Raw genomic sequence first — 25,501 nt, 5'->3', positions numbered from 1 at the left:
CCATCCAAAGAGCCTAACTCGGCCAGACTAAACACGCTTAAGACTATTTTCTTAACGTTTCCTCAAGGACACGCATTAATGATGCAGAGCATCACATAATTAATGCACAGTAGAGTTTACCTCAGCAAGTCCAAAATCTCCAGGATCTGGCTGTAAACCAGCTACCTATTTGATTTCTTATTGTTCAGCCTTCTCACCAAATGAATAATAACCATTGCCTGCACCTGGCTCACTCCAAGAGCCCTAAAGTATGGTTTCCCTCCCTCATCTGCAACACCCCACTCACCTTTCCCAAAGTCTTCCCCTTCGAGGCTCAGTTCAAGTTCTGCCACCTCTGACACACCTCTGCTAAAAGAAATCATCAGACTAAGTCAGAAGACATTGCCTCCAGCCAACTGTTTTGCTATAATTAAAGTTTCTCTTAAGTGTAATTTACATAACAACAGAAAACTGCTGCTGCTGCTGCTGCAACAGAAGCTTCATTTTAGTAAGAAATGGGTCTGGGCTTCACTATTACATAACAGCACTAGCTAAAAAAAATGGTACAGTACTGCCTTCCTTATGAATAACTGCATGCTAATCACTGTTGAGATTGGGAATGTGTCCTACTCTTCCTATTTTACTGCAGCAGAAAAAGGTCAAACACGGTCCTCTCTCAATATGGGAGGGATAAAGGCCTAGGTTTCATTCTTGGGAGGTGAGTTTTAACTCTTGTAACTCAATTAGAGCAAACTAATTAGCCTTTTAAAGCCCAGGTGGGAATTGTAATTCCTACCTCCAGGGCTTGTTGAAAGAGTAAGAAAAGGTAAGAGCACAGATAAGCACTCCACGAACCACAAGGAACACAAGCCGTACACAGAACGAAGTGTATTTGCGCACAAAACATCGCCCCTGATTTATATCCAAATGAACAAAGTGTGGGGAGTGGACTAGTCCTTCACCCGGGGCCCCGGACTCGTCAGGATGTCATGAACCCCTTGAAATTGGCAAAGAACAGCCTGCTCAATTGCATTGGTATATCCTTGTGCGAAAATGATACCGGGTCTGAAAAGAGTTCGTGACCCCAAATAGGCTGGGGGTTCGAACGGAGGGCGATTAGGGCTCTTGATTTAGGTACAGGGAAATGGGGGTGACCTAAGGGCTGCGGCCTGCTTCCCTTCCTCCAGGAGCGCCCCTCGGGACTCCCTTCTCTTTGCCTCTGGGGTCTTGTGCGGCCTTCAGGGCCCCTCCGTTACCTCCAGAAACCTACGCTGGGGCGGAAACCCGCGGGTCCTCCGCGGCTGGCGGAACCTGCGACCAGCGGACTGTGGCGGGACCGAATCTTCAAACCTGGCGCGGGGGCGGGACCGAGGCGGGGAGCAGGGAGCGCGACCGGACGGTGTTCTTGGGCGGGGCGGGGACTTGTCAGCAGCGTTCTCGGCGGCCGGGAAAGGCGGGCGCAGACAGCTGAGAAGGCAGGAGTTCGCCTAGGCGGTGAAGGGTTAGTGTCCCCCGCCGAGCAACGTTCTCTCGCCGGAAGAGCCTGCGAAGGGGCGGTGTTCTCGTGTGGGGCGTGGCCTTGAGAGGGCGGTGCTCTCGTGCGGGGCGGGGCCTGTGAGAGGACGAAATTCTCCGACTCGGCAAGGACTTTAAAGGAGCTGCATTCCTGGAGGCGGGGAAAGGCTAGCGCGGAGAGCCGGGAATCCGGGAGCTCTGTTCTCCGAAGGGACGATGTTCTCAGGGGGAGCGGGTTCTCGGGGGTTGAGGGGGTGGGAGGCGGGGCGAGCTGGGGCCTGACTAACGTGTCGGCTTTGAGTGGAGCTTGCGGAGCGGAGGGGCGGAGCCATTGGAGGCGGGGTCTGCTGCGGAGCTCAACTCCAAGTTTTGCGGCGGCGGAAGCAGAGTTGGCGGGGAGAGAGAAGGTGACTACGGTGTGCGGGCTGGACGGTGAGTGATGCCTTCCAAGATTCTGTCCTCTGTGCGGTGGCCCTGGGTCGGATCCCTCCACCCCTCCAAACCTAACGCCCGCCCCGGGGACCTGCGCGAGCCTGCAGCTTCTCCAGGGAGACGGGCAGGGTTCGGGCGGTAGGTCCTTTGTTTTGCCACGACGACGGGGGCGGGGACGAGCTGAATCCCGCAGATCCAGAGACGCAGCCCGGAGATGGGAGCCCAGGCCGGGGAGCGGAGACCCGGCTGCGAATGCCGAGCTTTGGGGATGGGAGGCTGGACTGAAGATAGGCTGGGCCGCACGGGTGGCGGGAGACCACACCGGGATGTGGAACCGGGCAACGGGAGGCTGGGGAGCGGAGACCCAGTCGGAGTCAACGAGCTCAGGGGATTGGTGGATAAACGAAGATCCAGAAGCCTGGTGGAAAAAGAGGAAGTCGGTAGAACTGGGTCAGCACGCCGAAGCTTGATAGCGGGAGGCTTGACCCGGTCGCTGAATCCGGGGAGAAGTGCGGGAGGCCAGGCGGGGGCGCTGAGGCCGGGTGGTAGGAGCTCGGACCCGGGTAGCGGGAGGCAGCGGGGATCTGAGACTGAAATTTGAATCGGAAAGAAGTTGAAGAGGATGGGCTCAGAGAAAAGATGACCTGAGGGCAGGAGGCGAGCTGGTCAAGCTCTGGCCCTTGGGGCTGATCCTCCCATTACTGGGTGAGGGTTTGGTCTCTCTTGCCTTCGTCTCAGGCCTAGATTTTCTCGGGTTGACTTTTGACTCCGCGCTCTGAAGAGGTAATTTCAAGTATCAAACTCCTGATCATGTTCAGACCTGAAAGCCTGTATGAATCCTTACAGCTCGTGCCTGTGGCTATGTATCCATAGCTCAAATCCCTGAGGAACTGCTTTGAAATCCCCTCAGCCCATGTTGAATTAAAGAGTGCCTTTGTCATTCTTGTTTAAAATGAGTCTGCTCTCTAGCCTTATTTCCCAAAGCAGCTACCTCTTTCCCAGTTCTCAATAAGTGGCCCCCAAGCCAAGAAACTAGGAACCAACCTTCTCAAGCTACCTTTTCCGCTCCTTCAGTTAACTACCAAGTCTCCTGGACCACCTAAATACCCGCTGGATTTATCCACTTCTCTCATCTCTGAGTTAAGTCATCCTAAGCTCTCACCCAGCTACAGGAGCTTCCTCATTGGCCTCCATACTTCCAGATCCTCTGCACCTCTCCAGTCCATTCTTTATAGCACAGGCTGAAGGATCTTTACAAAATAAAAATCCAGAAAGTGGTTTCTTTGCCCACAGGATAAAGCCAGTCCCTCAACTTGATTAACAGAACCAGGCATAGGTTGGCACCTTGGTCCCTTCCCTTCTCTTATCTTTTGTCATAGTTGTTTCACTTTCTGCATAGCCATGCAGATATGAATACTAGCTGTTCTCTGCCTGGAACACTCTTGTGTTCCCTCTCTTTACATCACACATTTGCCTGAGGAACTCCTATTTATGTTTCTGTTCTCATTAAACTTCAAGGTTAAGTCTATCTGTTAAGTGTTCCTTTTGCATCATCCAGGTCCTAAGAGGAAAGTGACATTTCCTTTGCAATTGCTTATCTTTACACTACTAGCTCTAACCAAATTCCTCAAGAAACTGTGTTTTTCTTGTTATCTTGTTCCTTATTGTCTTTCCCCACATCCGGGGCCTGACATAATACTACAGAATTATGCTTTTTAATGATTATGCCCTATCTAGAAAAAATAAACCTATTTTAGGTTACTTACATTTAAGGTTTAAGGTTAAATAATGCAGACTAGAAAGGAATGGTGGGGGTGACATAGGGAGTTGCTGTAACATGTGTACCCAGAGGAGGTGCTAAGCAACATTAGACCAGCCTGTTTTCAGAATGCACTCAGTCACTTTGAATATGCTGTGATTACATGATCTCTAAGAGTGAAATGTAAAGTTTTGGTTCAGCTTTGCTCTTTGCCAAAAGAAGGTTTTTGAAAGTTAGAATGTGTTTTAATGAATGAGCAGTATTGGACTGTAGCAATAAAACCTGTTGCAAAGTGAATCATGTATGGAGTTACATCAGACTGGCTTTTGCTATCCTGAAAAGAAGTCTTGCCTCTTGTGATTTTTGAGAGACTGACATCTAACAGGGCAGTCACATGATTTTTTACTGTTTTGTTCTGGTGTCTGGGTATGAAAAGTGATGTGAAATTATCAAACTGTTAGGTATTGTTGTGTACACATTTAACAAATACAAATGTAATGGAGGGGAGTGGGTACTCTGCTCTCAGAGAACCCAAGGCCATGTCCCAAAGGGTGACACTTCCTAATGCATCCATAAATTAGGCATGTGTAATATACCTACCTTACAGGGCTATTGGGAGGATAAAATGAGATAATGTCTGTGACGAGGCTTTGTAAATCTCTGGGCCTTGTTAAATTCTCTGCCTGTTTTGTTCTTCAGATTGCTTAGAGTTTCTGCATTAGGGTAGAATAAGGTAAAGTTAGCAGTTGTGTACCAAACCCTGGCATCCGTCTAACAAGCCACTTTTGAATGCAGTGAGCCTGAGAAGGCAGATGAAGCAGGAAATTGTGTTTGAAATTGAGTTTGAAAGCAAAACAGTAAAGAAGCACTATAATTGTGTATAAAAGTGTAGCAATAAAACCTGTTGCATAGAAAGAAATGAATCATTATATCTGATTACATCAGATTGGCTTTTGCTATCCTGAAAAAAAAGTCATGCTTTCTGCAGTTTTAAGAAACTGACATGTGGTAGGGGCAATTCTAATGAACCTCTTGGTATGATCCTCGCTCCCAGGGTAGGATCTTGGTCTCCTCTCTTCCTTCATGTCCTCAGGGTTCACGTCGCTACCCTGCACACAGTTGGTGTTCATTCCAGTCAGTTATTATGGCACAAATGACAACTGAATAAATACTACTGACCCTGGCTTGACAGTTTCCAGCCTTCTCTGGTTAGTGGTTGTAAAACTTCTATACAGAGTGATTCTCAGCAGGAGGGAGGAGGCCTTAAGTAAAGGTTATCTGTAATTTTTATAAAAAACATCCAAGATCCTTTACTCTGTATTTATTTCATGACCTGATATTTAGGACTTGCGAGGACTTTCCCATTTCTTCTTCAGTCCCTCCATAGACACAGGCCCCTTGCTTTTAGTAAGTACTGTGTTCCTTCTGGCCTGTTGGTTTGGGGTTGTTGGGAGCCCTCCAGTCTGTCTCCCTGGTGGTGTGATCCTTCCCAGAGAAAAGGAAGGAATGGTTTTGTTTGTGTGGGTGCAACTGACCTTTATTTCATTTAACTTGCTGTATGTGAGATTCCTCCGTTATTATAAAATAAATGTTGAAAGTCTGACTTTACCAGGCCCAATGACTATACAGTTCGGTGATTCTTCCCAAAGAAATGCAGAGACCAGCTGGGAAATGATTTCAACACAGCCTCTAGTACATTACCAGGGAAATCTCTTATCCAAACTACTTTGGAAAATTATCTTCTTTCTGTTTCCCTTACTAAATCTGGACATGTGATTGTTTTGAGACTTTGTCCCTCTCTAATTGGTAATAAATACAGTCCTGAGGTTTTTCAGGTTTTCTGGCCAAAGTACAGGCCACCCTCCTTGTCTACAGGTTCTATAAGCACATACTGCACCATTGCACACAACTGCACTGCACCATTGCTCATAAAGCATCGCAGATTTTGATGGCTGCCTGATGGGGGCGGGAAGGTAGTGTCCTAGGACCAATCCTCCACGGATACTGAGAGAGGTCTGAATAATCTCCCCAGAAATCACAGTGAAAAGGGAAATAAAGATCTAGAAACACATGTCTTAATGACTTATACTGAATGCTTCATGTGAAACCAGTTATTTTACTTTAAGAATCAGATTAGCCAGTGGCATCACACACACCATAGCCATCATTCCTATTTTCTTCATGAACTGGAGTAAATGTCCTTTATACTATTTCACTGTCCCTGCAGTCAGTTTCTGTCGTGTTATTTATGCTCTATGTCTCATCTTAGTGTTTCCAGGTTATGGATTTTTGTTTCCTTTCTTGAAATTAATGATAGCATTACCCCTTCTCTGTACTTCTAAGCCATGTAGATGGTGAGAGTTCACCCTCTCATCCTGGTTTGAACCCCGGCTCTGGCATTTAAAAGTTACTTAACTGCTTTATAGCCTCAGTCAACTGAACTATAAAATGGAAATCATTATGCCCCAAAGCATTGGTAGAGAGACCAACTAGAAACACATAATTAATAAATACATGTATAGATAAATTTACCTTTTAGCTCAGTTTAGCTCCTATGAACCAACAGTAAGAGGAACTGTTATTACCCAACACTAGATCACATATTGCATTGTCATTCCTTGACCTTTTCTTTGGCTACCCATTTTGATAAATTTTTACAAGGAATTTTCTTTTTAAGATACTCGTATTTGTGGAGATGATTCAAAAGTGAGTGATGTTGGTTCTTACATCTCATTTTCAGATTTAAAACCCACTCAGTAGGGCAGAGACCAGTTTTTATTACCTTACCTCCGCTTCCTTGTAGCACAGGTAGCAAGAACTGATGGGAGACAGGAACTGAGTAGGAATCTCTCAAAGTGATTTTATTAAATTAATATCTCATTTTGAAATCTCTACTGTAGGCATTCTTATAAGCCATTTTTAATAACAAGGTGTTTTTTTTCCCCAAAAATGTTGATAACTTTATAACTCGATAGAGAAATTTCAAATTTAGATATTAATTCATATTCCTCTTTTTGAATTCTATGGATAGTTTATTCTGTTTTATTTCATTATTGCAATATACAATAGTCCTTTTAATTGGCTAACCACAATATAAATAGGGAAGTCATCGCAACTTTTTACTTCTTTAGGAAAACACAGCTTGAAATGTTTAAGAGTTTTAGAATGACAGTAGACGTCTACTGACAAAATTTTTTGACTTTTTAAAATCTCACTGTTAGAGTGACAACACTTGTTCAATGACAAATATTAAAGCTATCTAGGAACTTAGCTGATTCTAAGACCCAGGATTGCCACCTAAGGTCAGTTGGTCTACCTACAACTTTTCTGCAACCCAGTATATTTCCAGAAATTTATTATCATCAGCATCCCAAATTGATGGAAAGAATTCCACGCATCATTGCAGTAAGGAACAATACGTGTTAAGTCCATTGCTACGCTACAATATATATTTTTAAGCCCTTATTGTATATTTTTCTTTATGTTTTGTCAAATGAAAGTGTTCTAAGAACTTAAACTCCCATCATCATATAGGGTGTTATTTTTTTCCTTGGGGGACAATTTTTCCATCCTTTTGAGATGAGATCACCATGCCCAGAATAACTTATACTCAGCCAGGCATTAGCTAATGGCAGTGAGGTAATGCTGAGTGTAATCCTTAAGTTAGGTCTGCAGAGACCAAAGCTCTGCTCCCAAGAGTGTGGATTTGATGCTTTCATGTGGGAAAAGCAGATGGTGACAAGCAGAGAGTCAATGTGCATATCCAATGCAGTGAGGATTTTGTTTACCATTATATAAATTTTCAGTAGCATATAAAGGTCAACTGATACTGTTGCAATACATATTATTCAGATACTAATAGAGGGAATGAAATACATTATCATATTTGTTCCTGAGAAATCCTTATCAAATAGAAACTGTTTTAAATCCTATTGTAAAATAATTCAGGGGTTTTCTGATGGCCTCGTGATAAGGATCTGGCATTGACACTGCTGTGGCTCAGATTCGAACCCTGGCCCAGGAACTTTCACATCCTTCAGGTGCGGCCAAAAATAAATAAGCAAACAAACAAAAAAGAAGTCTGTTTTTTTTTTTTCTTTCAGCCATCAAATACCTTACTGAAAAAAAGTTGTCTATCTGATGTCTAATATCAAAAATGATGTGGTTAAAGAAAGTTGATTAAATGGATAAAAATGAAATGACCACTTAAAGGTCACCTTATACTTAGACGACATCTTAACTTCATATGAACCAAGAAGCAAATACAGATGACTTTTGAACAAGAGTTTAGAGGACCCTCCCCATAGTCAAAAGTCCGAGTGTATAATTTTTAGTTGGCACTCAGTGGCCACAGTTCTGTGTCCTGCATTCAGCCAACCTCAGATAGTGCAGTGCCGTAGTGTTTGCTATTTTAAAAAATTCATGTGTTAAGACCTGCACAAAACTACTCGAGTTCTTCAAAGGTATTTGAAAACTCCGGAAAGCTGGCTACTATGTCAATCTAAAACTTCTGTTACCAGTCATCAGGATAGAATCGCTTTATCCCACAGCTTTATTGCTGACACAAAATCAAAGATTGTTAGAAGTTAGTGTCCTTAGTCCAAGGATCACTGCACTGTTGGCAGGAGTGTTGGATAAGAGATCTTAGGCCCTTGATCACTGGTGGGAATGTAGCAGCATTTAGAGGTTCCTGAATACATACTGTGTACCCTACATTTGGTAAGCTCAAATAAAGGGCCAATTTGAGGCAAGCCCTGGGGCCAGAAAGACACTGGCAGGAGCTCTAGCTTCACCTTCTGAAATTATCTTTATTAGGTGTTTTTTTGTTTGTTTGTTTGTTTGGGGTTTTTTTTTTTTTTTTCCTTGTCTTTTAGGGCTGCACCCAAGGCATATGGAAGTTCCCAGCCTAGGGATTTAGTCGGAGCTACAGCTGCCAGCCTACGCCAGAGCCACAGCAATGCCAGATCCGAGCCTCATCTGCAACATACACTACAGCTCATGGCAACTCCGGATCCTTAACCCACTGAGCAAGGCCAGGGATCGAACCTGCAACCTCATGTTCCTAGTCAGACTCGTTTCCGCTGTACCACGATGGGAACTCCAATTAAGTCTTTTTTTTTTTCCACTCCAGATTTTCCACAGGCTAACCATAAAATCTGGAAGCACCATCCATACTGTTTTCCCTTGGATTATAATATAATCTCAATAAACCATCTCTTACATATCTGCCTATGTTTCTGGAATTGTCAGCCACCCTATCTTTCTCTCTCAGTCAAATGAACTGCAACATTGTTTTTCAACCATGGATATTTTGACATACATTGGGGCACATTGGCCTCTGTACTTATGGTTCAAGGAATTTTGAGATGTCCATGCACCTAGTGCATGTTTATTGTACATATGAAAGAAATAAAGGCAGGTAGGCTGAGACATGATGCAAACAGTCAAGGAGGGGTTGCTGCTTTCCTAGTAGTCAAATACCCCTATTTGTTTTGCTTTGGAAACAAGGCTGAGAGCTGAAATGGCCAGTACAATCCTGATTGGTACAGTCAACCATTGTTGAAAGATGTTATTTTATAGAATAGTCTTTGTTCCTCTTTCCTAACTTTTACAAATGCAGATGTTATAGAAAATAGAGAAAAATATTAAAGGGGAATTAAGTCGCCAGTGATTCCGTCACCCAGAAGTAGCCATGGTTAAACAGGTTAGTATATAAAGATGCTATATAACTACTTTTAGTCTTTTTCTTGTGTTTATTTTGAGATGATACTGTTTTTATACAGTTTTATAGCCTCTTTTTATTTAGCCTTATATTCCACGCATTTCCCATGTTATTGATAAGTTCTTTTCAGAAGTTTTAGAGCTGTGCTAACCAGTGTACAGAGACACCACAACTTAACTATTTCTCTGCCCAGTATTTAGATGAGTAGAGCAGATCCTTCCTCCGCCCTCTCCCTGATCCCTGGAGTTATTTTCTTAGGCTGCATTCTTAGAAGAGTAAATTTACTAGCGCAAAATTCAAGGCCTTTATGGAGGGGTGGGGGGACAGGTTGTCATCATGTTCTCAAGAGCCAGTAACGATTTACATGCCTCTCACTCGTGTCTGGGAATGCCTGTCTCATTTGCTAGCTTTATGCAGGATTAGTTTTTGTATTACTTGGTAAAATGCACGGGTAAGTACACAGGAAGGTATGGACGGGACCTTTAGGGATTTTTGCCTCAAAGTTTTATCTTCTAAATGTAGAGAAAATAGGTGCAATGACGTGAGAAGTACCCCATCCTTGCATCATATTCACCAGCCTTCAGATGTTGTGCCCAGAGTTTGTCTTCCTGCCATTACAGTGGCTGAGCCTCACTTATTCTTATTATCTGAGACTAATGCCTCTCCACATGTGAACTGGATTCACAGACCATTCATCCCTTCAAGAGCTTCACTTTTTCTCCTCTTGCTTTATTAATGTCTCACTTTTTGTGGGCCATTCTCATCAGCATAAAAACCTGCCTTAGGTGGCACATCTTTAAAACCAGACAGGGGAGATCCCTGATGGTAAAACCAGACAGGAGTTCTGTGGTGGCCCAGTGGTTAAGGATTTGGTATTGTCATTGCTGTGGCTCATGTTCAACCCCTGGCCCAGGAACTTGCATGTGTCATGGATGCAGCCAAAAATAAATAAATAATAAAAATAAAACCAGACAAAACAAGAACTCTTCCACCCCTCATCCCTCTTCAGCTACCATCCCAACTCCTTTACCCTTCAGAGTAAAACTATGTTTACTCAGTTTTGCTGTCTTTACACATTTTTCTTTTCCCATTCTCTCCTCAACTTACTACAGCAACATTGATCCTCTTAAAGTATAACTTTCAAAAAGTATGGGACTTGGCTGTTGTATAAATATAAAATATGTGTCAAATATTTTATTCAATTAATTAATAATGGAATCAGTGGATGTTAAGACCAATTCAGAAGAGACCTAGAACAACAAACATAGATATAAATTGTTTGGTGAAATGAAATGAATTCGCCAATGGAAGCAAAACTAGTTGATATCCCATTGGGCAATAAAGTGTAATTTGGGAGGGTCATCTTTTCTCCAGGTTGGAAATCAGTCACATCATTACAAGACAAGATTCACATTCATTGCTGCAGATTAGAATCATTAGCATGGCTTCCACTTCCTATGGCCTAACAACCTACAAAGTTGTAAAATAACCTCGGCAGGAGAAGATAAGTCAAAAGAGGACACCCTGCAAAATCAGATAATCCCCAAGCTTCCTCTCGCCAATGCCCAGCACCTCCTTGACGTAATATCCAGTCATTTCTTTTGCCCGTTTCCACGTCTAGGACAGTTTTTCCTGACAATACCCACTCTACCCATAACTTTCTTGCCAAAGCTACTGGTCTTCTGTCCTCATCTGAATTGATCTCTTCACAAGATTTGAAACAATCAAACATTCATTGAAAGGCTTCGGCATGCTTTGTTCTTTATTTAGGGAGGCAGGTTGCTATAGGAAGTATTGTTGATTATGGAAAGCTAGAAGAGACATGATAGAACTCCAGGGACAAGTAGTAAAGAATTGGCTTCTTCAGAGGCAGAAGGGCAGGAGAAAGAAGAGGGCCTCTATCACTTAGCTCTGGACTGTTATCAGAGTCACTAGGAGTTGGGTTTCCTGACTTAAAGCATTGTTGCAAGATAAAAGAACAATGCCTAGCTCTGCACCTGCTCTGTAAGTGCTCAAGAAGTGACAGGTGCTTTGATTATAAAGCCTCATTCACTGTGAGCGAGAAACAGAATTGTCTGATGGGAGAATAAAAGCAGGAACTTCAGTTTTTACTTCCAAGTTTCCTAAGGCCAGTCCACCCCCCTAAATGAGAAGTTGGGATTCTTAGGCTTAGTTTAAGAATAAAGATTATGTGGAGGTTTGGGACTTCCTGGTGCTAAATCTCTTAGAAATCTACGCGTTGTAGAGCAGTTATTATGTGAGGTATACCATTATAATAGGAAGTTTGGGGGCTCTGCTTGAACTGTGTTGAGTTGGAAGGCTGAGTTCTTAGCAACGACCAGATCTGTTGTTATAGAAACAAGTTGCAATCTGTATCTTGATCTGGTGGGGTATCCTAATGTAAAAACATGTATCAGGCTGCACACTTCTACTTACTTCATAGCTCAAAAACAAAAGAGAGTGAGAAGTGGGCCACATTAAACACATCTTTACAAAGGATTATTCTCAGGTTTGACCCCCAGAAGCTTTGAACTGAAGTGGGGAAGCTAGGGGAGGGATGGTAACTGCTAATGTGAGAATGTCCATATAAATTTTTTTCCTTTTTTTTTTTTTTTTTTCTGTCTTTTTGCCATTTCCAGGGCTGCTCCTGGGCATATGGAGGTTCCCAGGCTAGGGCTCTAATCGGAGCTGTAGCCGCCGGCCTATGCCAGAGCCACAGCAATGCCAAATCCAAGCCGCGTCTGCAGCCTACACAACAGCTCACGGCAACGCCAGATCCTTAACCCACTGAGCAAGGCCAGGGATCAAACTTGCAACCTCATGGTTCCTAGTTGGATTCATTAACCACTGAGCCACGATGGGAACTCCTAAAGTATTTATTTAAGGAACTAATCATTGAAATAAATATAACACAGTGAACTTGTAATGACTTTTTGATTAACATCTATTTTCTTTATATTCTAGTTAATACACGTACCCATGGCGAACACTAAAAACTCAGTGGATTCAAAATCCATTAAAACTTTGGAGACGTGAGTATTTACATGGAATCTCATACAATGAGAGAAAGATGGGGGTGTGTGTAATACAGCAAACTTTGAGAACACAGAAGGAATATGGGCTTTCAAGCCAGAGAGGCCCAGAAGACTTCCTTCCTCATGTGACAGCTGTGTGGCTGTACACACGTAAAATTATCTTCTCTGAATCTCCTCTTTAAAATGATCTTTTATGGAACTGTGGAGAGGGTGGAGGGTAGCCGACCTGTAGCTGGAAATCCCACCCAGTGGCAGAAGGATGACCTGTGAGAGACAGATGCACCTTTCAGATCTCTCTGCAGAATGAGGGGTTTTGTGTTTGAGGGGGGTGGTTGGCCTCTTCTTTATGAGTTTTAAGGCTAAAATAAAATACCAGTTACCAGTCTGGGTAAAAATTGCCTAGTTACGGATTATCTTTGGTTTTTCCAGTCTTCCTTTTTGGAATATTGTGTTTATTGATGCTTCCAATAACCAGCAGATGGTGAAAGGGAAAAGATAGAACTCAAACATTCTTAAATTAATTCGTGTCTGTTTTATTCTTTTGGGATTGCTTGGGATGTGTTTAATTCTAAAAGTTTACTTCTGGAGTTCCCATCATGGCTCAGCAGAAACGAATCTAGTTTGATCCCCTGGCCTTGCTCAGTGGGTTAAGGATCCAGCGTTGCTGTGACCTGTGGCATAGGCCTGCGGTTGTAGCTCCAATTCAACACCTAGCCTGGGAACCTCCATATGCCATGGGGGAGCCCTAAAAATAAGTTTACTTCTGAGGCCTGGTATTATTATTCTGGACCACCCAAAGAATTATAAACTAATGTTAGTACTAAACAATACTATCATAGCAGTACTGTTCACAGATTACCATTGAAGATTTTTGCAATATTTGTTTATTAACAAAGGAATTGTCCTACAAATTAAACTTTTGACAAGCAAATCAATGGACTCTGGAATATCCTTGGATGTCAGTTAGAGGTTTTTTGCCTTTTTTAAAAAAACTTTTAAGTGATATACACATTTCCTACTTTTTTTTTATCTTACAGAACATAATCTACTATTTTAGTCTTTTTCCAAAAATTTTTTTGGAATTGCATATAATGTGAAATACTGCCAAGTTGCGCGTATAAGTGCATGGACTTTAGGTATTGATATTTGGCTGTTTCTCAGTCTAGATCAGAAGTCGGGCTTGCAGACTGTTTTGGTCAAGTTTTATTGGAACATAGCCACACCCATTCACATACATACTGTCCTGGGCTACTTCCACCAGCAGGATGGAGTGGCTGCAACAGAGACTGTACAGCTAAATACTGAATATTAAAATACTTAATAGTTTGCCCTTTGAGAAAAAGTTTATTGATCCTGATCTAGATGACTTAATAGTTTGCCCTTTGAGAAAAAGTTTATTGATCCTGATCTAGATGACAGTTTATTGATCCTGATCTGGATAAGGGACCTTCAGATAAATATTTTCAATTACTTACTTACAACACTGACTTTATGTGGCAATAAATTATTAATTTGTTCAATGCAGAGGATTTAAGGAACAATTTAGGAATTGTGATAAATATTTTATTTTGAGTCATATTTGCCTTTTGCTGGTTTCCGTATTACTTCAGGGTAATTTTTAAGGTTTCACCCTTACCTTGAAGGATAAAATATTTCACAAACTTAAAATGTAAAACATATCTGGTGAAATTTTAATTAAATTCAAAGGAAGAAAAATATAGAGATTAAAATTTATTTATTTAAAATATATAGATTTAAAATTTATTAAAATAAAAATATAGAGATTAAAATTTATTTACTTACTTGTTTTTGTCTTTTTAGGGCTGCACCCATGGCATATGGAGGTTCCCAGGCTAGGGGTCTAATCAGAGCTGTAGTCGCCGGCCTACGCCACAGCCACAGCAATGCTAGATTTGATCCACGTTTTCAACCTACACCGTAGCTCACGGCAACGCTGGATCCTTAACCCACCGAGCGAGGCCGGGGATCAAATCTGCAACCTCATGGTTCCTAGTTGGATTTGTTTCCACTGCACCAAGACGGAAACTCCGAGATTAAAATTTTGAATTCTTTAATCCAAAAGATGCTTTCAGCCTTAGGTCTGAGCCCGTATCTGCATAACCATCAGCCTCAAGCTAGTCACTTCTCCATCTGTGAAATGAGTGTTTATGAATTTTAGTGAGGAAAAGTCTGTCACACACAACCTGGCACATTATATTCAACAAATGTTAACTGTTCTTACGTGTTAGAGAAGTTGTGTTAATGTGAATAGCAGCAGTGGTCATTTCTCCGTTTGTAAACTGTTGTTTGATTTCCAAACAGAAAGATCTTACATGGAAGCAAATCAATGGACTCTGGAATATCCTTGGATGTCAGTTACAAAATGGATTATCCTGAAATGGGTTTATGTATAATAATTAATAATAAGAACTTTGATAAAAATACCGGTATGTATCATAGGATGGTTTTTAATCCTTCACAAATATTTTTACCATTTATATTTGGTATATTATACAAAACAGAATTGATATTATTAGTTAGTAAGCTAATGACATAGAATAGCCATGAAGTAGAGATAGAGCAGGACCCTAAGGGTCCTACAATTCAATATGAACTCTCAATCTTCTGCCCATCATCAGAATCTCTCCCTCTTCCTGTGTGTTGGCCTCTCCTGCCCTGACTTCTCTGTAACCTTGCTTCTTTATCTTCCTGCTCCCTCTTTCATGCTCATGGAAAGATCTCAACAAATAGTAAGCAGTAGTATATTTCCTTTCCAGGAACTGTTCAAGGCCCTCACAGGAATGGTCTTAATTAACTCTTTACAATAGCCCTGAAAAGTAACCACTATTAGATGCCAAAAGTTAAAATCCTTATACAGAGTCACACAGATGATTCAGCAGCAGAGCTGGGGCTCTGAGCCTTAGCCCCACCTCGGGATCCACCTTCTATGTGGCTTTACCTCCTATATCTTCTTTTGCTCTGTTGACTTTCTCCTTTTCTCCTGCAAAGATGACAGACTCCCCACCTTGAAGACACCTTTCTTTTACCCTGCTGCCTTGGATCTGATTTTTGTCTCCTTCCCTAAATCTTAAAAACATGTACTTTAAATGCCATCTTCGCTTCTTTCCATTCCTTTAAGCCAGTCTTCTGTTTCTACCTCAACCACTCTACAGAAATTGCTCTTAGTTCACAACAGCCTGATCACCAGAACCCCTGCTTAGTCTCTATACTGGTGCAGTGGGTTAAGGATACAGCATCATCTCTGCAGCAGCTTGCAACAGCTCGGGTCACTGCTGAGGCTAGGTTCTGTCCAGCGTTACCACAGCTGTGGCATAGGTTGCAGCTGCCGCTCAGATTCCATCCCTGGCCCAAGAACTTCCACATGCCACAGGTGCAGCCAAAAAAAGGGAAAGAAAGAGAATGTAAAAAAATAAAATCCCGGAGTTCCCATCGTGGTGCAGTGGTTAACGAATCCGACTAGGAACCATGAGGTTGCGGGTTCCATCCCTGGCCTTGCTCAGTGGGTTAAGGATCTGGCGTTGCCGTGAGCTGTGGTGTGGGTTGCAGACGTGGCTCGGATCCCGCGTTGCTGTGGCTCTGGTGTAGGCCGGTGGCTACAGCTCCGATTGGACCCCTAGCCTGGGAACCTCCATATGCCGCGGGAGCGGCCCAAGAAATAGCAAAAAAAAAAAAGACAAAAAAAATAATAAAAAGAATAAAATCCCTTATAATCCTAAAAAAGCTAATTAACATCTTGCTATATTACTTGATATTTTTTTGCCAGTTTATTTCAAAGCTTAATTTTATTCATAATACACAAGCAATATTGTATCCTGCTTTTCCATTTAATATAATACAAGCATTTTTGTGTTGCTATATAATTTTTGTATCTGTTCATTTAATAATTATATAATATTCCATTCCCAAAGTATAGTATTCACTTGATTTGCATAATTTACCATATAAGCGAATACTTTCGCTGTTTCTTCACTTTTTTTATTTTTAAACTGGTGCTGTGAATTGGCCCATTCATCGTATTAGAATTAATTTTAGTTAGAGAGACTAGAATGAACTGCTGGTTCATTTTAGGAGACTCTTTACCAGAGTGCTGGTGAAAAAGGAAAGAAGCCAGATTACACTGGAAAGATAGCAGGATTTTGGTGTTCCATTCACTATAAGGAGTGAGGAAAGAGTAGTTGAAAATGAGTGTCTACACCCGAATAGCACCATTTGCTTTGCCTTCAGCTGAAAGTTGAGAGACCACCTTCTGTTAGGTATTCTGCCTCACATTGCTAATGAATGTGCCCTGTGCCCATGGAATTTTAAATAGGTGAACGTATTGGGTTTTTTGTTTGTTTGTTTGTTAGCCATGCCTGTGGCATGCAAGTTCTGGGGCCAGGGATCAAACCTGCACCATAGCAATGACCTGAGCCCCATCAGTGACAATGCCAATGCATAACCATTAGGCCACCAGGGAACTCCACTTACTATTTTTTTTTCCTTCCAGTTTTATTGAGATATAATTTACACACAGCACTTACAAGTTTAAGATGTATATCATAATGATTTGACTTACATCATGAAATGATGATCACAGTAAGTTTGGTGAACCATCCATCATCTCATATAGATACAAAAATTAAATAGAAAAATATTTTTTCCTTAGGATGGACTTTCTCAACAACTTTCATATATAACATACAACAGTGTTAATTATATATATCATATTATTCTTTGCATCCCTAGTGCCTCCTGAGTGCTTTCTTATCTTTAAAGGGAAGGGGGCATGTTGTTCTCTTTCCCCCAAAAATGCTTAACCCCAGAGTCTGGCTCTAGCCTTAGAGTGAGTTCCTGTTCTTTGAAATTTGAAGGTCAGGTTTTCAGAACCATCTCTGACAGCCTGGTGTTTTCTGTTCTACTACTAGGTGTCTCACAAATCAGGACCAGAATCAGTCACCTGTCACACAGCTGCATGGCGTCCTCAGCCTTTCCAGTATCAAAATCTTGATGAGCTTACTTTAATTTTATAAAAGTAATATATGGCTGTAATATAAATTTCAGAAATTAACAGATAAGCAAAAGAAAAATTAAAAATCGATCATAATCACACTACTCAGATAATCAACAATAACTTAGAGCCAGAAACATCTAGGTGTGTTGTTTTGTTTTGTTTTGTTTCTTTGCCTCACCCATGGCATATGGATCCAGGCCAAGGATCAAACCTGGGCCACAAAAAAAAAAGGGAGTTCCTGTCATGGTTTAGCGGAGACAAACCCGACTAGTTTCCATGAGTACCCAGGTTCGATCCCTGGCCTTGCTCAGTGGGTTAAGGATCCGGCATGGCTGTGGCATAGGCTGAGGACTACAGCTCCAATTCAACCCCTCGCCTGGGAAGGTGTGGCCCTAAAAAAAGACCGAAAAAACAAAACACCCTGCACCACAGCAGCAATCTGAGCTGCTGCAGTGACAACACCAGATACTTAAAAGCACTGCACCACAAGGGAACTCCCTCAAGTCTTTTTTTCTATTCATATGTGTTAAGTTTACTCAATTCTGTGTGTCCTTTCCCCCACACACAACCTCCAGTGCTTTAGAATTTTTAAATCTGAGTGCATCATTCAGTCAACCTGTACATGTACATGGAAGGCACTGTAAGGACTGAGGAAAGCCCAGGACCCCTGGGGTACAGGCCTCACACCAACCTCATTACTTTGTCCTAGTTCCTGGCCTCCTTTGTGCTGCAGGTCCTACATCTGTGCAAATGAACCAGTCATGATAATGGTCTCCTGGTGGTGGGAAGGGTTAAAGGAGCTCACACAGAGCAGAAGGCCTGATGAATAGCATGTGTGGTGCAGTGGTTTGTGGGGTTTTTCCTAAAAAGATATTATGAAAGTACTAATGTATCTTAGAATTGTTAGGAACTTAAGTTCCTCTGAGTGTGTGAGATGTGTGTGTTGATACATATGTGTGTGTGTCTGTGTCATTTTTTCTTTTTCACAGTGACCATTTTTCCCATGGAAAATTTTGTCTACAAAATTTTCATGGCAACATAATATCCCATTATATAAATGGATGGTAATTATATTTAACCAAACCCCTCTCGTTAGGCATTTGTTTCTTTTTCACTATCTAAGCAGCTGTGAAAGACATATTACAAAGTGTCTTATATGCTAAGAAATGAAAGAGACTGTGTCACCAGGATCAGAATATTGAATTTTCTTAACATTTGAAAGGAAGAGCTTCTTGTGGATCATGTGACTCACTGAATAGTTCATTTCAGGACAGTTCATTTTTTTTTTAAATGCAATTAAAATAACTCTTTCTGTTCAAGGAATGGCATGTCGATCTGGTACAGATGTGGATGCTGCAAATCTCAGGGAAACCTTCACAAACTTGAAATATGAAGTCAGGAATAAAAATGATCTTACACGTGAGGAAATTTTGGAGTTAATGCACAGTGGTAAGGAATAATGAACAGAATGATCTTCATTGTCCAATTTATGTTATGGTCTAGCTATAATGATACATATATAAAAATAAGGCACAAGAATGATGAAACTGAACTGTACATAATCCTGCTGTGTATATTTTATATAAGTAAAACATGTTCTTCACACCAACTCCCCAGAAGGGTTGGAGGTGCGTCGCTTTGTCCCAAGTTGGGTTTACATGATCTCTTAGTTCTCTTCTCAGAATCCTTCCTCTTACTCCCTTACTGTGTATCTGAGATTGTTGAATAAAATTGCATTGGTTGGTTGTTGGTTTTCCTTATTTGTAAATGTTTTTCCAGTTTCTAAAGAAGACCATAGCAAAAGGAGCAGTTTTATTTGCGTGCTTCTAAGCCATGGTGAAGAAGGAAAAATTTTTGGAACAAATGGACCTGTTGATCTGAAAAAATTAACAAGTTTCTTCAGAGGGGACTGTTGTAGAACTCTAACTGGCAAACCCAAACTTTTCATAATTCAGGTAATATATAACTGAGCAGTTACTGAGGATTCATTAAGGATCCATTTACTCAACTGTGGATTTTCCAAAGGATTTTTTTTTTCCCTGAAGCTACTGAACTATTACTACTTTTTATTTATTTAAACCACCACTTAGGAGATACAGAATAGATTTTAATTTTAGACTTATAGCAAAAGGATTGTGTATAATTAACGAGTTTTTACACAACCTTTATATTTCTTAGAAATAATAGTTGTGCATGTATACACATTTTTTAAAAAATAAATGTGTATTGAGTTCCTGCTGTGGTGCAGTGGGTTAAGAACCTGACTACAGCAGCTCAGGTCACTGTGGTGGTGTGGATTTAATCCCCAGCCTGGCACAGTGTGTTAAAGGATCCAGCTTTGCCACGGCTGCAGCTCAGATTTAGTCCCTAACCTGGGAACTTCCATATGCCATAAAGTTTTTTTTTTTTTAAATGTTATCTTCTAACCTCTAGGCCTGCCGAGGCACAGAATTGGACTGTGGGATTGAGACGGACAGTGGGACTGAGGATGACATGGCGTGTCAGAAAATACCAGTTGAGGCAGACTTCTTGTATGCATATTCTACAGCACCTGGTAAGAAACTTACAAATACCAAATGTTATGTGCAGATTTTAAACAAAGGCTGTCAAGATTTTGATATCCATAAGAAACAGCCATCTTCTGAATTTCAGGGTACCTTAACCACAAACAGGTCTCAAAAAGTTGTCTTTGACCAAGTTTGGCTAGGAAATATGCATATATAAGAAAGCATACTTACACAGTGTCATTCATAAATTTACTACCACTTGGAAACTGTATTATAACATGGGCCAAGTCAGAGCTTCACCCACTTCCTGGAATAGAAGAGAGGTGTGTTTTCCAGGAATTCTTTGGAAGGTAGGAAATACAAACGGTAAATATAAATAGCATATGAGCAGGTGGAAGTGGATTGAGGGAAAATATCAAGTTACAAATGATTTATGAATAGGTTATTAACCTCCACTTTTATGTAGTTTTGTTGCACATATCATGATATAAATAAATATGTACTGATCATACAATTGTTTACTTATACAGCTAACTCAGGGTGTCACAAAGCTTGGAAATATAGGGCAAATGTAATTTTAAACCATGTTGCATATTTAAATATTGCTCAGTCTGAATTCTTTTAACCTCCAGGCATTTTTCCAGATAAGTACTTTGAAATTAAAAGCAGTGGATCCAGTAGTTAATGTGGAAAAAGTATAATAAATACACAACTTCCCCTTTTTGGACTTTTTTTTTTTTGTCTTTTTGCTATTTCTTGGGACGCTCCTGCGGCATATGGAGGTTCCCAGGCTAGGGGTCGAATCGGAGCTGTAGCCACCGGCCTACGCCAGAGCCACAGCAACGCGGGATCCGAGCCGCGTCTGCAACCTACACCACAGTTCACGGCAACGCCGGATCGTTAACCCACTGAGCAAGGCCAGGGACCGAACCCGCAACCTCATGGTTCCTAGTCGGATTCGTTAACCACTGCGCCACGACGGGAACTCCCCCCTTTTTGGACTTTTAAATACACTGTAGTGTGTTATTATACTCTTCAGATGATCTGTAGAAAAGCATGCAAATAAGTGTGTGTGCATATGTAAGCAAGTTATTTCTTGGATAAGCCAATAATCTGATTGCTACTTATGATGATCCTTTTTATTTCTTTGCTTTTCCATCTTCTGCATGTTCACCTGTTCTTCCCTATTGGAAGGGAAGCCCAGTAAAGTAGAATTCTCAGTAATCTGATGCTAAAAGTAGTCCACACCTTTTTTCCTTGTTGAAAGCAGAGGTACATATATAGCACCTGTTTGATTTGGGGTTTTGTTTTGTTTGCCCTCCAGCATCATTACTCCTGGAATCAAGTGTCATTTTTTTTTTCTTTTTATGGCTAATATTGCCTGTGGATGTTTATGCTTATTTTTATCATCGTGATTATGCTGTAGTTTATTAAATCAGCTAACATCAGTTATTCATCATATTTTACTTATATTTTGCCTCATAGGTTACTATTCCTGGCGAAATTCAAAGGATGGATCCTGGTTCATCCAGTCACTTTGTGCAACGCTGAAACAGTACGCTCACAAGCTTGAGCTTATGCACATTCTTACTCGGGTTAACCGAAAGGTAGCAGTAGAATTCGAGTCCTTTTCTACTGACTCTACTTTTCATGCAAAGAAACAGATTCCATGTATTGTGTCCATGCTCACAAAAGAACTCTATTTTTTTAATCACTAAAGAAATGAATGATTTTGGGTTTTTTTTTTTAATTTGTATGTGAAATGAGGAAATGGTTTAACTGATACTATATTTTCCTCTCTCATTTAAATCTAATCTAATGCCCCAGGTGATACTTTGCAACATGCCAATTTTATATCAATAGAACTATGAACCTACCTCAAACACAATCAGGTAGTTGACATTGAATTTAATTAAGAATAAATAAAAATGGAAAGTGGTACAGTCATTATGAGAGGAAATGATTATAATTAATAGCTCTCATAATTAGCAAGTTTTAGTGATGATGCTGTGCTATGAATTTTCAAGGAATTAGGGAAAAAGTTAAACATTACAGTGATGAATTTCAGTGATAATGATAGGTTCATTTCAAAGTACATGTTCCGGTTTTTGTCAGGCTATAGAAATGAAAATGTAGAATAATGCACCGTAGAACTTGAGAACCCATGGGCATGGTCAAAGCCTTGTAGACCTTGATTTTAGAATTAGTATTTGGAGATAAGACAGTGGTATTTTTACATTACTTATCTGAGTGCATGGTTTTGTGATGTTTGTCTTGATTATGTCTTTGTTGTTAAAAAAAAAATCATGGTTAATATTGAAAAGGAACCAAATGTTTTACATGAGAATGTGTGAGCAAACAAAGTTGACTCTTTTAAGGCTAAATAAAACATTATTAGAAGGAGGCAGAGTTAGGACTATAAGGTGCTAAAATGCAGCTCTTGCATCAGCCACTGAGTCTCGCATACCCTCAAACTTTGATAACATTGATAGCAGCATGAATTGAAGAAATTCTATAGGAACATACTACAATACAACTTAAAGGACATACAATGAGGTGTAAGAAAGAAACAGCAAATCAGTCAGCAGGGCTGATAATTTCCATAATTACAAGATTGTTTGAGCCTGAATGGGAACACAGTGCATCCTATGTAATGATGGCTGATCCACAGATTACATGCTGGTTAGTTTCTTCACAGATATAGTATGGATGCCCCCAGGGCAGGAAGCTCCAAGAAAGTAAACCAAATCAAACTTCTGAAATGGCAATTTTCCAAAGATAATGAGTCATAATAAAAAATGATAACTCTTTTTGGTAGTAAAATTTTTGAGCATGTTAAATTCTGTTGCTGTGTACAATCAAAGGAGAATGATACTGTTAGGATTATATACACGTTCCCTGAAATGAAAGGATCATGGCAACCAGGACTTTATAGAGATCATCCAGTCTTCCCTCCTTTGTGCCCAGGGAAACAGAAAGCCAGAGAGGAGAAGTGGTACAGCCAGCCCCCAGCTGGAGGGGCCAGGCTCCAAGGCTCCTTGCTCAAGAGGTTGAGCCATCCCTGTATTGCTGTGTCTCACTGGTTTTTGGTCTGACATTTCCTATGAGCTTTCTTTTGCTAGAGGAAAGGAACTCACATTTATAAATGACAACTATTTGTTCTGATGGTGTGTATACTCTGAGTAAATGAAGCATGCAATAGTATCTTAAGGTGTGTTCCTATGTGAGAATTTTGTAAAATTTTGCTATGAATTTTAATTTCTAAATATAAATTTTAACTTAAAATCACCAACATGTTTGAGTTTTTATTGTTTCTGAGGTGCTACTAAGTGAAGTTAAAATATTTTTAACCAAGTGGTTGATTTAGAAGGGTCAAAGAAGATGCAACAGGACCCTCTAATCAAATATTTTAAGATGGTGGAAATCACTGGATAGAATAAGCAGACCTCCTATGCTTCCCCAGCCCTCCCAGAAGGGCCTGTTTCTAAAATTACCATGATGCCAGGAAGGATGCTAAGTTTGCATAGATCACAACCCCTAAATATGACCATATTTTTATTTCCTTGCTTTGAGAAATGGGGAGTAGCAGAGTGTAAAGGATATTGCCAAAACGAAACATTTTCCACCCGTAGGTTTTTGGGTTTTTTTTGTCTTTTTTTTTGTTGTTGTTGTTGCTATTTCTTGGGCCGCTCCGGCGGCATATGGAGATTCCCAGGCTAGGGGTCGAATCGGAGCTGTAGCCACCGGCCTACGCCAGAGCCACAGCAACGCGGGATCCGAGCCGCGTCTGCAACCTACACCACAGCTCATGGCAACGCCGGATCGTTAACCCACTGAGCAAGGCCAGGGACCGAACCCGCAACCTCATGGTTCCTAGTCGGATTCGTTAACCACTGAGCCACGACGGGAACTCCCCACCCATAGGTTTTTAATGGGGCTAATAGAGTTGGGGGGGTTGGGGGAGAACTGTGGGGCTGTGGAATAAACCATTGATGTTCCCTGATGGTCACCTCTGGGAGGTGGGGTTGTGACAGGGGAAGATGTTCCTTTTTTTTTTTTTTTTAAATGTACTTAGAAAAGAGATATGAGAAGGTATAAACATGAATGGTTTTACATTTCTCCCAGTCCGTCTACAGAGAACATCCGTTACTTTTAAGTCACAAAACTAAATAAAACTCCTGATTGGGATTAGGGAATTCCTGTTTCCAAGAAGTGGAAGGTGGCATGAATAACAACTTTAAGACTTTTTTAAAGCAATGGGCTCAACTATTAATGTCTTAACAATTGAGCCCATTCAAACCTCTACTAAATAAAGGCATTTTAGATATTAAAAAGAAAAAGACCAAGACCAAGAACTCAATAGAAAAATGGATCAAGGGACAGACATTTCACAGAAAAAGACCAAATGTCCCTTACACCTCAGGTAAAATGCTTAATCAATATCATAAGAGAAATGCAGCTTAAATTAAGGTATCACCTGTCATCTATCAGATTGACAAAAAAGCTAAGTGTGGGGAAATAATATTCTCTCATTGGAGGGAAGGCAAAATGGCCTAATTCCCTATGGAGGAGGATCTGGCAACATCTATCAGATTATTTACTCTGAGGTAGCAGTCTCTGATCTTGGAATCTAAACTACCCATATACCTGTACATGTAGAAAAGTATACCCAGGATTATTCATCACAACATCGTTTTAATGATAAAAATGGCAGTAGAAGTTCCTATTGTGGCTCAGCAGTAACAAGCCCAACTAGTATCCATGGGGATGCGGGTTTGATCCCTGGCCTCACCCAGTGTTGCCATGAGCTGTGGTGTAGGTCGCAGACTCAGCTTGGATCCCGAGTTGCTGTGGCTGTGGTGTAGGCCAGCAGCTGTAGCTCCAATTCGACCCCTAGCCTGGGAACTTCCATATGCCGCAGGTGCGGCCCTAAAGCGCAAAAATAATCAAGTGGCAGCTACCTGACTGTGAAGAACACAAGTTAAATACACTACGATACATCCACAAAATGGAACACAACTTACAGTAAAAGATAATAAGGATCCTCTTCAACTGATTGGTAAAGATCTCTAGCATGTGTGATTAGGTGGCAAAGGATGAAACAGAACACTATAGACAGTATGCTGTATTTTGCATAAAAAGAGAGTGGGTGTGTGGGGTGGGGATAAGAACATGTGTAAAGTTGGAGTTCCCATTGTGGCTCAGTGGTTAACGAATCCGACTAGGAACCACGAGGTTGCGGGTTCGATCCCTGGCCTTGCTCAGTGGGTTAAGGATCTGGCATTGCCGTGAGCTGTGGTGTAGGTCACAGACGTGGCTCGGATCCCGAGTTGTGGTGTAGGCTGGCAGCTACAGCTCCGATTAGACCCCTAGCCTGGGAACCTCCATATGCCGCAGGAAGCGGCCCTAGAAAAGGCAAAAAGCAAGACAAAAAAAAAGAGTATGTGTCAAGTAACACCAGAAAGATAAAAAAGGAAATGTTACAAATGTAAATGTTGGATGGGGTCAGGGATGGAAGTAAGATTACGTTTGTGTATCATT

At 41.1% G+C, this 25,501-nt stretch overlaps 2 protein-coding genes across 6 annotated transcripts in view; one reads left to right on the top strand and one right to left on the bottom strand.

Moving 5' to 3' along the window:
• PRIMPOL (primase and DNA directed polymerase) overlaps positions 1 to 1,698 on the bottom strand; it is a 57,572-nt gene extending 55,874 nt beyond the window's left edge. For 2 of the 5 annotated variants that reach the window (XM_047772336.1, XM_047772340.1), the window contains exons 1-2: positions 1,236 to 1,698; positions 287 to 348 (exon numbers count right to left, since the gene is read on the bottom strand). The gene's annotated coding sequence lies outside the window, so the exon portion shown is untranslated. The remainder of the gene's footprint in view (positions 1 to 286; positions 349 to 1,235) is intronic. The other 3 variants (XM_047772337.1, XM_047772338.1, XM_047772339.1) reach the window with 3 other exon arrangements.
• A 76-nt stretch (positions 1,699 to 1,774) lies between these two features.
• Positions 1,775 to 23,245, top strand: CASP3 (caspase 3). Its single transcript, XM_047772343.1, has 7 exons — positions 1,775 to 1,926; positions 12,372 to 12,439; positions 14,765 to 14,889; positions 18,774 to 18,902; positions 19,233 to 19,408; positions 19,887 to 20,007; positions 21,446 to 23,245. Exons 2-7 carry the CDS (start codon positions 12,387 to 12,389, stop codon positions 21,676 to 21,678), a joined length of 837 nt encoding a protein of 278 aa, XP_047628299.1. The 5' UTR covers positions 1,775 to 1,926; positions 12,372 to 12,386; the 3' UTR covers positions 21,679 to 23,245.
• Positions 23,246 to 25,501: the final 2,256 nt, after the last annotated feature.

Source organism: Phacochoerus africanus, chromosome 3 (assembly GCF_016906955.1).
Source record: "Phacochoerus africanus isolate WHEZ1 chromosome 3, ROS_Pafr_v1, whole genome shotgun sequence".
NCBI classification, from domain to species: Eukaryota; Metazoa; Chordata; class Mammalia; order Artiodactyla; family Suidae; genus Phacochoerus; species Phacochoerus africanus.
The sequence above is the reverse complement of the archived record's forward strand: the minus strand, read 5'-3'. Positions and strand labels throughout refer to the sequence as shown.